Source organism: Hakea prostrata, chromosome 8 (genome assembly GCF_041222555.1).
Source record: "Hakea prostrata isolate BN-2017 chromosome 8, UWA_Hpros_2, whole genome shotgun sequence".
Taxonomy (NCBI): Eukaryota; Viridiplantae; Streptophyta; class Magnoliopsida; order Proteales; family Proteaceae; genus Hakea; species Hakea prostrata.
The window spans coordinates 5,893,958-5,905,809 of record NC_142607.1 but is presented as its reverse complement, the minus strand read 5'-3'; the positions used below and the strand labels follow the sequence as shown (position 1 = coordinate 5,905,809).

The 11,852-nt window shown below is 35.8% G+C and overlaps 1 protein-coding gene across 1 annotated transcript; it reads right to left on the bottom strand.

Annotated features, from left to right (window-relative positions):
• Nucleotides 1-3,323: 3,323 nt before the first annotated feature.
• LOC149006495 (auxin-responsive protein IAA27-like) lies at nucleotides 3,324-8,367 on the bottom strand. Its single transcript, XM_089166090.1, has 5 exons — nucleotides 7,055-8,367; nucleotides 6,159-6,388; nucleotides 5,722-5,863; nucleotides 4,478-4,539; nucleotides 3,324-3,756 (listed from the first exon to the last, which is right to left on the bottom strand). Exons 1-5 carry the CDS (start codon nucleotides 7,564-7,566, stop codon nucleotides 3,719-3,721), a joined length of 984 nt encoding a protein of 327 aa, XP_089022216.1. The 5' UTR covers nucleotides 7,567-8,367; the 3' UTR covers nucleotides 3,324-3,718.
• Nucleotides 8,368-11,852: the final 3,485 nt, after the last annotated feature.

Below are 11,852 nucleotides of genomic sequence, written 5' to 3'. Positions count from 1 at the left end.
TAATGCAAGAAATTTGTTAAGGGGGTCATCTAAATGGACGTATTTGAAAAGATCAAAGAGGCTATGAGAGTGTACATGGCCATGAGAATATACATGGAGGTTATGGTTTTGGAGAGAGGAAAGAGGAAGGGATCTCAATTTTAAATTTTGTTGTTGCTTTTGATTTATCTATTGTTAATACTTACTTCAAAAAGAGAGAGGAAGAACATTTAATTACTTTCAAAAGTGGATATCATAGAAGCCAAATAGATATCTTCCTAATTAGAATGATGGATAGATTGTTGTGCAAGGATTGCAAAGTGATATCAGGAGAAAGTTTGACTGCACAACATAGATTTATGGTCTTGGAGATGTGCCTAACCTCAAAACTCATAATATGTGCAATGTTAGTTACCCTAGAATAAGATGGTGGAACCTGAAAGGAGAGTGCTTGCAATCCTTTGCTAATGAAATAATCAAACAAGGAAAGTGGGATTTTGAGGGTGAAACTAATGCAATGGGGAATGAGATGACTATGTGTATTAAGAAGATGGCTAAAGATGTCCTAAGTGAGTCAAAATAAAAGTTCCATTCTTGTAGAGAAACGTCGTGGTGGGATAATGATGTTCAAATTGCTACTAGGAATAAGAAAGCTAATTTTAAGACATGACAAATGATTAAGGATGTTGAGGATCTTCAAAGGTGTAGGTTGGCTAGAAATGAAGTTAAGAAAATTGTGGGACAAGCAAGGGAGAAGAAATACGAAGGGGTTTGTAATAAATTGAACACTATGGAAGGGGGAAAATATATTTATAAGATGACTAAAATAAAGGATAGGAAGAATAGAGATCTTAATCATGTTAGATGTATTAAAGGTAGAGATTCTAAAGTATTAGTATGTGATGAAAACATTAAGAAGAGATGGGAAATCTATTTCTCCAGTCTACTAAATGAGCACACTTCAAGTATCTGTGATTCGAATGATTATAACATACACCAAAGCACCTATTTTCAAACATATAAGCGAAAATTTTCAATGTCTGAAGAGAAGCACTAAGGAAAATGAAACTAGGCAAGACATAAGGTCCTAATGAAATTTCAATAGAATAATAGAAGAGCATAGGAACCCATGGGCTAGCTTGGTTGACTAAGTTGTTTAATAAGATTATCAGCATAAGAAAAATGTTAGATGAATAGAAGAGAAATATTGTGGTTTCAATTTACAAAAATAAAGGAGATATTCAAAGTTGTAATGAATATGGAAGCATTAAACTAGTGAGCCATATTATGAAATTATGGGAGAGAATAATTGAAAGACGTTTGAACTTAACCTCAATTATGGAGAATTAATTTAGGTTTATGCTGGAAAGATTTACAACAGGCTATTTACCTAATTATGAGACTTATGAGAATGTATAGAGAGTGTAAGAAAGACTTTATATGGTATTTATTAACCTAACAAAAGCTTATGATAAAGTTCTTAAAGTGTCAATTTAGCAAGTACTAGAGAAAAGAAGGGTCACAAGTAAATACGTGAACATAGTTGAGGATACATATGATGGTTCAGTGACAAATGTAAGAAGACTGGGAGGACAAAATAATGAATTCCCAATTAAAGTTGGGCTACATTAAGATCAACTCTAAGCCTATATTTATTTACACTTATAATTGATGAATTAACCAAAGACATTCAAAAGGAGGTTCCTTGGTGTATGTTTTTTGCTAATGATATTGTGTTAATAGATGAGACTCAAGTAGGAATTAATACAAAGTTAGAATAATGGAGAGCATCTTTATAATCAAGAGGCTTTAAACTAAGTATAATGAAAACATAGTATCTAGTTTGTAACTTTAGTCATAATTGGACAAACAATGAGGTGGTGAAACTTGACGATAAGGAGATTCCTCAAAGTGATTGTTGTAGATACCTTTGTTCAATTATACATAAAAGAGGTGATATAGAGGAGGATGTCCCAAATAATCAACATAGAGTGGATGAAGTGGAGAGGTGCATGCCGAGATCTTGGGTGATAGACGTATTTCATTAAAGCAAAGGAAAATTTTATAGAACCGTCGTTCAACCAACTATGATATTTAGTGCAAAGTGTTGGGTTGTTAAAAAGATTCACATAGATAAACTTAATATAGAGAAATGTGGATGCTAAGATGGACGAGTGGCAAAATTAGAAAAGATAAAATAATAAATGATCATATTATAGTTGGTTTGGGAGTTGTTCCTGATAAGCTACGAGAAAGCTAGTCATTTGAAGTGGCATGACCATGTTCAACGGATGTCAATAAATGCCCATGTATGGAGAAGTGATATAATCAAAATTGAAGGAACTAAAAGAGTTAGGGATGGATTTAAAATAACATTAAGAGAAATTATGAAAAATGATATACATAGCTTAAGTAGAAGTGGTGAGACAATCCTTTCTCCCATTTAGTTGGAACAAGGTTTGTTCTGATATGTCTCTTCCCCCCCCCCCCAAAAAAAAAAATTTATATATATATATTAAAGGGCATTGCTTTCACTTGGATCAAAATGTATTGGGCCTCAACAATGCAATTTTGCATTTTCACCTTTGCGGATTATCAAAGATATTTCCAAAATGTGGGATTCATTTATATCCTCCTCACCTTCTCACTGCAAACCTAAGAACCACGGACCAAAAACTACTGTTTGACACACTTTACCATTACTTCATGGCCTGTAATTCTTGTCCCAGATGTGTTTGAGCTAATACCTCCTAGATGATTTTGGTTTAACCTTTGTGAATTATCAAAGATATTTAAAATGTTGATCACCTCATCAGTATCTGCGATGGCTACTTCGATCCGAATATCCGGATCAGATGGGTTTTAATTCCATCAGAACTTGTTACTCTTCTCTTCCCTGACATGCAAAAAGGACAAAGCCAGAGTTCTGCTGCCTTCCACTTTGGTTAACATTTTCAAAAGACAGGATTGAATGTCCAACTCTGTTTAGAGTAGACCAGATAAACTAAGAAGAGAAAAAAAAATCCAGACACTCCACTGCTCCATCAATCAAACTCGTTGACAATTTCAGGTCAGGTTCATTTTTCAATACATTTCCACAATCCTTATTGTCTCTATTTTCTCCAACAACCATTACATTACTTCTGTTCATGTCATTCTCTCTTGTCTTCTTTATTACTAAATAATGAGCACAAAAATTATTAATATATGGAAGGTGCCCAACCAAGCCCTTTAAATAAAATGCATATAAAATTTATGGGTGGGTTTTCATGGTAAATATTTTATGTGTATATAAAATGCATATAACATTTAATAAAATGGAATCCAAGGCCTTGAAATCTGCAGGAATTTAGGAGGTGAGAAGTTAAGAAGCAGATGAAGTGGAGGATTTGGTACAGAAACAAAGTAAACAAGCCATTTACATTCATAGAAATGAAGGGCAGTCAATACAGATTAAAAAGCACAGACTTGAATAACCTGGAATTTCTGGTTCATAACAAGAGTATATTTTTCCTTCTTTGGCTTCAAGGAAGTTTTCCTAGTTATCAAAGGAAGCAAACCCTAGAAGGACAAATACTTATAAGCAAATTATATAGGAATTCAAAACACATGGTCGCAATACTTCAAAAACCCTTTTCTTAAAAATATTATATACTCAGATTAAAGATGCTTCAAAATGCCTTTTGCTTTGCTTTAGACTTCCAATCCATCCATCTGTTTTGAGGTCATAGCTGCACGGCTAGTTTCGGTTTTTGCACTTCTCCATGGCCCTTGGAGCTGCAACAAGACCAGTTCAAAGCACAGAGTTAATAAGAGTACACTTCAAATAAATGAGAATATTGTAGTGAGGTGAAAGAACCCAGATAAGCCTTTCAATGGAAAATTTTGAAAACAAGAAAAACAAGATAAAAGAGAATCTTTAATGGTCACTTCTGAAAGACTCAAGCCGACTGAAATTAGACCTTTAAGTTGACAAAGAGTCAAGATAATAAATGATAACGAAGTTGGAATTTCAGATGAAGATCAAGAAAAAAAGTAGCAGGTCAACCATGACTTTGAGATGCTGGGTAGGTTTCTAATCTGTTGAACAGTGGTGAGCTTTTGACTCAGACTTTGCTGGTCGGCAAAGAATATATTCTGTATCCAGAATGGTGGACCGAATCAATATGATCAATTTGAGGAAGATTATTCCATAAAAGCAGTTACTTTCTCTGCATTTCTATTTAATGGCGGCTTCTACTGTTCTATTGTCAAACTACCAATCAAAGCAGAAACCATGGGCTGATCCAAAATCCAAGCATATCAACTGGCCATGGAACCATAGGCACTCTTAGAAAATGGAAATTTGTAACTTTGACATCTAGAAATTTAAGTTCATAATCTGATCCATGTAAGCTTCTCTTGGATCTTAGAAGATGGTGGATCATATGGGTAAAACAAGTATTATTTTAAGGATTGATTTAAATATCATGATATGCTGTATTTTATTAGAGTTTACCTAAACCAATTGCATCTGAACCTTTCATGATCCTCAGCCTCTTGCATGAGCCAGTAAACATTCTGCCATAACAAACAAAAATAATTAATAGGGGACAGAATCAAGTGGGTACATTTTTCCAGCAATAGATAACATTATAAATAATATCAGGCAATACTTAAATCAAGAATCTGGATCAGACAATTCAGAGCAAGTTGATGAAATTACTTACAACCAAATTGATCAAACCTAAAGGTGGAAGGATTCCCAAGTCCCTATCCACCACTCAAAAAACTAAAAAATTAAAATATCAGATTGTGCTCACTGTTTTAATGATCATCAGAGATGGGATATCTAAATTAGAGACATCAAGGTACAGATTCCCCTAGACAGCCACTAAACCTACTAACTGATGCTTTCTGAAGATTTTATAAATAACAGCAGTACCCGACATGGGTCAAACTTAAAAACAGTTGATTGATGAAGTCTCTTTCCTGAACCATGATGGTAGTGTTATTCAATTCTTGTATTACTTCTTCCTATATTGGGTTGAAGTGGCTAGAAAAGTCACTTCATGAGTTAACAAGGGAGAAGAAAATCTATGCACCTAGTTTTGGAAGGGAAGTCCCCACTATACCTACCTTATATGTCAAAATGGATACCACCAAGAAGCAAAATGAAGCTTTAAAATCTAGAGACTATGGAAGGATACATATGGAAACATGGGTGGCTGAAAAATACAGGAATCCATGCCAATACATGAGATGGCAATCAACTCAATTGTTTCTGAAATTTGAAGTCGACTAAGCCAAAACATAGATCTATGAATCCAGTGGTTGGAATCACCACATCATCTTGCCACATGATTCAAATGGTGGTCAATTTAGATAAGATTATCTCAATGGTGAACTGAATGTGAATTTCCCCTAACAGAAGAAGGCATGATCTTAATAGAGAGTAAACTGGATATGATTTTTTTTAGCCTTTTGTATTTGCAAAGGAATATGAATCAGAATTTACCAAATTTTTGTGAGGTGGGGAAGGGATAATTAAGTTAAGAATATATTATTTTTCTTATGAAGAAACTACACAGCAGAGATGAAAGATACTATTAGCCTTTTCTCACTTCTATACATCTAAAAAATATATATACGATGATCATAGGCTGAACTATAACCCTGATGAAAGTATTTAGAATAGCATTGTTCTAGAAAATTAATTTTCACCAGAATAAACATTTGGGACTGGTTAGATATTGTACTTACTCCCATGGAACATCACCAACGAGCATCCAATCACCATCCTTGTCTTCATAAGTGAGCACATATTCAGAACCATGGATGAGATCCATCAACCGGCTCTCACTAAGCCCATCTCGGCCGGGGACCCCATGAGAGCCACACTGACCTGAAATCACAATCAAGAAGAATCTCAATAACTTAAGGCAAGAAAAAACACTAGAAAAGGGAAAAGCAATATAATGAATCAGATGTACTGTAGAAATTCTATTGCCAAAGCCATCATCTGTAAATTGTATGTAGCAGATTTAACTGTATGTTTGATGTCCCACCCATAATTACACTTCTCCTAAACTGGGCAGCAAAACAAGTAAAGCAAAATACAAATTCCCATTAAATCTTTCACCATCTGTTTCTTGAAGCCAGTAAAATTGAGAAAATTTTGTTCGGAGGGAGAATTTCACCAATGGTAAAGCAGCTGAACATTTTCTCAAGCGCGGTAGAAAGTTCAGTATAGTTGTTGCAGGTTTTGAGGTCAACCTTCCTCAAGTATGGAGCACCATCCATGCTGACCTTGACATAAAGACAGCCCAAACCTGACTTTCCTTCAGCATCATCGCCGGTCTTTGCTGGGCTGGTAGCCATAGTGTTCTTCCGGAAAGATCGAATTGGTGGCCATCCTACCACCTGTGCTCTGTTCATACGAGAATTACAATAAATAAATGATTAATAATCTTAAGATAAAATTAACTCCAGAATTTGAAACTACATAATCAAAAACATACATAGAAGAACTCATAGAATTCCATTATATTTCTGTAGGAGGAGCTTAAAATTTGAGGAAACCAGGCTAAAAGAACAGAAACATTAACACAGAAGCCCGAAATAGGCGTGATGCAAAGCTACTATCGAGTATTGAGTCCCATGAAGGAAATTGGCTGTAATAAAATGCAAAATTACATTAAAAAAAATTTGAAAACCAAATGCTCCTGATCTGCAAATTGAAACATTTACCAGCAAGGATACATAAGAAAAGCCATGTATTTTTCTTTGAATGGATATAAACCCTTTTGTTTTCCGTAAACTGAATGATAAAACGCACTAAGAGAGAAGAGGACAGGATAAAATTGTGAAATGAAAGGGAGTGGCAGGTAGAAAGAGGAAGGAAAAAATCAGAATCAAAGAACAGTTGAAATTGAAAGAAGAAAGCCAACTTGAGAAAGGTAATAAATGAGCACTGCAACGAGCTTTCTCCTTGTGCTGGGGCCAAGAAGATATGCAGTACCTTTCCCTTATTTCAGCTCTTGAAAATTTAAGCAAATTTCTAAATTCCCGGAAAGCAGGAGAAAATAGCTCTTACTTAGCAGCAGGAGCCATTCCAGGGTCATTTGCAGCAGAAATCTGAGGTTTCTTCTCTGGCACAGGCTTTGGTGACGCTGGGACTATGTCTTTCAGCACAGAAGCAGTTGAACCCGGCTGCGGATGAGTAATATTTTCCAAAACAGTGAGAGACTTCCCACCATTCCCACCTCTAGGAGAGAACAAGACGCTTCCTTTACTCAAATCAACTTCAGATCCAGTGTTCCCAGAGAACACCCATTTGTCAGAGCCATCAATGGCGTCGGAGAAACCCCTTTTAGCTCCAGAAACAAAAGTCTTGAGAAGGGAAACCCCACCTCCAGACTTCCTTTCAGGGGATTCAGAACCAGGCAACCCAAGCCTCAACTCAGTCTCCTTGAGATTAAGGACATTGTTCTTGTCATCCAGCTCAGTGGACACAGTTGAGGAGGAAGAAGAAATCTTGTCAGAGTTTTCCATGGAAGGAGCAACCTCTGATAAGCCTATGTAATCATGTTCTAAGGGTGTAGACATTAAACTTCTAACAACAAAGGTATCTAAGAGAAATACTACGAGAAAGCATGAAAAGGGTACGAAGATGATAGAGTTGTAAAGAAGAAGAAGAAGAAGAGCTTATTTCAAATTCCGACAGAAACAGAAAGAGAAGAGAAGCAGTGATACAGAAACACTATCAGACACCTCTCAAAGACCAAGAGAGCTGCTCAGTGGAGTAGTGGTTTTGTAGATTTAGAAATTAGAAATCTCCTTGGCCCTTTCTCCTGTACTCTCTTTTGATTGTCTCTATAACCCAATTACTAACCAGCAGTAATCCTCTCCCCTCTTTTTTTCCTGTGTTAAATTGCTATTGGGGGAGCAGTGAAAAGGAAAAATATAATAATAACAGAGTTGATATACACAATGGGTATTTCATTCACCAGCTTCAGATGGGATGGCTTAAAAGACCTGATCTTTACCCCCGAAAAAGAAAAAAAGGATCATCAAAAGATCTGATTTAATTTGTTTTATCCATGTTTTAAAAGAAAATGAATATATTAAAAACTTGACAGATGATATTAGAGCCAAATAGTACAGTGAAGCTCTTTAACTTTGATTTGAACACCTTACCCATTTGATATCAGACTTAAACATTTCAGCAAAATCCTTGAAATACGCAACACTATTTGTGTTAAATGCAATGGTTAAACAAAATTAGACTAATTTTCCCCTAAATGTTAATAAAGCAAGCTTAATAAAGATCCGAATCACATCCCTTTCTCTGTGTTCTGTGCTTTGTCTATCAACTTTTTCGGACAAACCCACCGACATGTCACTGAAAGTTTCCGGCAATCGTTAAGATAATGCTTTTTCTTATCTGCTAATCATGATTAAAAAATTTAATGGATGAGAATGAGAACAGGAAAAACTGGGGAAGGCTAACATACGCTTAGGGTGCTAATGTACACAACGCAAATCGTACTTCAATTAAAAAAAAAAAACAACTTTGTAATGGGAAGAAAAGGGGTTGCAGAAAGGAATCGCACGGAATCGGCAACAGTGAAATTGGGAGAACCCAATCGATCAGGGAAATAAAGTAGACAAAGGATTAGAATTGGACGATTGTTGTCTCCATCTCTCGTTTTCTCCTACGTCTTTTGATAAGAAATTCGTCCTGGAATTCTGTTTTTCAATTTCACTTTACATATCAACTTTGTTTAAAAGCTCGAACAATGAAATTGAAGTTACACTGGCTACAAACACGCACACACACATATTGAGAGAGGGAAAGAGAAGGAAAAGAAACAAATACTTGTATTATATCTAGATCCGAAACCCTAGAACAGAAACCAAACGAAAGGATTGCTGGAAAGCTGACAGAGATCAGAATTGTAGAAATACCAGAAAAGGAAAAGAGAAGAGAAAAAACGGCAGTTCTGAAACAAAAGAACAAATGCTTGTATTTTCAGATTTTTTTTGAAGAAAGAAAAACACAAAATTTGATTGCAGTTGGAACTTGGAATTACCTCCTAACAGAATCGTGCTCTTGTTGGTCATTTTGTTAGTTTTGTTTTCTGCTTCTCTCTTCTTCAATCGGAGTCAACTCCACTCCGTGATGATATCGAAACGGCTGGATCGGACGAGTTACGAGTGAGGAACTCGGGGGTAAGCAAATATGGGACCTGGTTCAATGTGCTCCACATCACACGCATTTCGGTTGTTAGGGAACGCAACGACGTCTTGTTTCACTGAGTTGATGGCCGTGATTGTAAAATGAGAAGTTCCATCATTCTAACCCGGAGGGTGACTCGGTTGATAAAACTTTCAATTTGCTTTATTATGTAATACCTCCGATTTTTAATATTTAAAAAATTTATGCCACACCCAACAAAAAGAATTGTTTATCGTTTTAGTAGAGAGGTGGCTTAGTAGGTAAAAAACCATATTTTCTTAGTAAGAAGTTAGAATATGAATCCCTCAGAACTAAGGATGAAGTCCCACGTTATATTATGTAATATTCATCGATTTATAAAAATATCTATTAAAAATAAATAAATTTTTTTTCATTTTGACATTTCCTTAGCCGCACAATCACGCACACCCCACGCCATTCTTTGCAAATCAACAATATCGTTTGAGTAAGGTTTAAAGTATCGGTATCGAGTATCGTATTGGTTATGTGATTTTAAGAGACTTATAGTCATGTATCGAGTATTGTATCGTTCTGATAAATGTATTTTAGTGTAATTCAATAGAGAGACGTATCGAGATGTATTGTATCGGTTGGGTCAACTATGAATACAAATCGGCTAGAATCCTATGATATCATGAGATACTTTAAACCTTGTGTTTGGGCACTACAACAAGGACTGTTTAGTCAATGATGGGGGGCACTTTTACTGAAGAGGCGATCGATTCGAAAAATAGAAAAAAGACATTTTGTTACTGAATGAATTTATCTTTACCGTCACCATTTTATGAGGTCCTCACCCCGTCGGGAGAGCACAGATGGCTTCCCAACCATACAAATACGTGGGGCCCACAGGTGAAAATTTGAAGAAAAAATTTTCAAAATATGTTTTTCACCTGTGGGCCCCACGTATTTGTGTGGTTGGGAAGCCGTCGGGGAGCACTCTCCCTCCCCGACGGATGAGGATCCGGACTCAACCAACAACACGTGTCAGGCGGTAGTTTCCAAGCCAGCAATTGACATGGCCCACACTTTTTTCATTGAGACACGTGGTCAATTAAGATAAGACTACGCCGCTAGCGATAGAGTAAATGCGTAAATCACGGGAAGCGCAGAGCGCCGATATGGATGATGGCATGATGGTAATTTGAGGAAGCCCAAAATGGTAATTAAAAAAGAAAATTGGTGAGAGTTTTGCTTTGCGATCTCCATAAACAAACAAACGATTCCCGCCACTACATGCCTGTCGGGTAGTTCTTAGACAGAAAAAAACTCAAGGTGTCGTTTTCAGTGGCATCTCCAGTAAATTCTCTTCTTTTACTTTTCTCTTTTATGAACCGGGGCCCACCACCCCCTCTGCAATTGTACGTACACTCAAAAACACATTTTTAAAATTTTCTTTTGGGTAAAAAAATGGAAAAAATACATTTTTAAGTCCGTATTTTTTTTCATAAACAAAACTGTTTCTTGTAAAGATTTATTTCATGTGAAATCTATTAAAAATCTTTTTTTTTTTTTTTTTAAAGGAAATCTATTAAATTTCAGTGTTCAAAATATACTTCGATTTGTTTCTTAAGTTGTGCATGGTATTTTGAGTGGTTAGGATTTAATGCAATTAGTTCAGCCATCATTTAATAACGGGCACCATAGGAACTATCATGTTAGCGGCACTAGCATAGCAAGATCCTCGCACTGTAGCTTTGGATATATGTGGCATGATTAGGATTAGAGTCCAAATTCTCTCCACCCAAGTGGGGACTATTCACCCATTCTCATAACTCTCACGGTGGGTCTGACCAGGCCTGTTCGTGTTTGTTTGAAGGTGATAGGATGGGATTCAAACACTCATACAAATGGTATGAGCCCCTCAAGGATAAAATTCAATACTATGATCCATTCACAAGCACAAGGAAATGAAAAGAAAAAAAACAAAAAAGGAAAATTGTTCATAGGGTATGGTTTGTTGCCCAAATCTTGGAGGAAAACAAGGAAATGAAGGAGAAGGCTTACTTGATTGATGAAGTTAGAGTGACCAAAAATGGCATTTGGCATTTGTTTTCATGGCTTACTTCAGAGGGAAATAAAGGTTGTTTTTCTAGTCTTTTGTTTGTCATTGATTGATTATCTTTACATCTACCCAAAAACAGAAAATTTGATTTTCTATACCTATTTGATCAACCATACTAGAATGAAGAAAAATTTCGGATTACCTTTTCATTCTGAAAAGCAAAAGAAAGAGACAAATTTGAAAAGCACCGAAGCATCTATCCTTTCATTTTTAGTTGCTTTCCCTCATTGATGAAACACCATGATGCAAAATACATATATGCTGCATTTGGTATACAATATTATTGGAATACATATTAGGGTGATAATATATATATAGAAGACAAAAATAATTATTATTGGTATCTTAGAAAATGTATTGTATTCTAAAGTGCATATCAAACATCATTTCTACTATGGTTTCGACTCTAGAATTTTCACTTAAGTAAATAGGGTAAACAATGTTTATGCAAACCATCTTGCTAAGTGTTCTAAGAAGTTTAAACTATTTAGAGTGTGGTGGTTGTCCCCACCCCCGTTTATTGTATCTGGTCATAAGAAAAAACGAAAGTCGTTTTTTTCATTCTAT

What these genes read in the sequence shown, in the direction of transcription:
- LOC149006495 (XM_089166090.1), bottom strand. Translation starts at nt 7,566, where the DNA reads ATGTCTACACCCTTAGAACATGATTACATAGGCTTATCAGAGGTTGCT. An exon ending in GTTGGTGATGTTCCATGGGA is followed by an intron (nt 4,540 to 5,721) that starts GTAAGTACAATA and finishes TTGTTATGGCAG; the next exon opens with AATGTTTACTGGCTCATGCA. An exon ending in TTCAGATGCAATTGGTTTAG is followed by an intron (nt 3,757 to 4,477) that starts GTAAACTCTAAT and finishes GTCTTGTTGCAG; the next exon opens with CTCCAAGGGCCATGGAGAAG.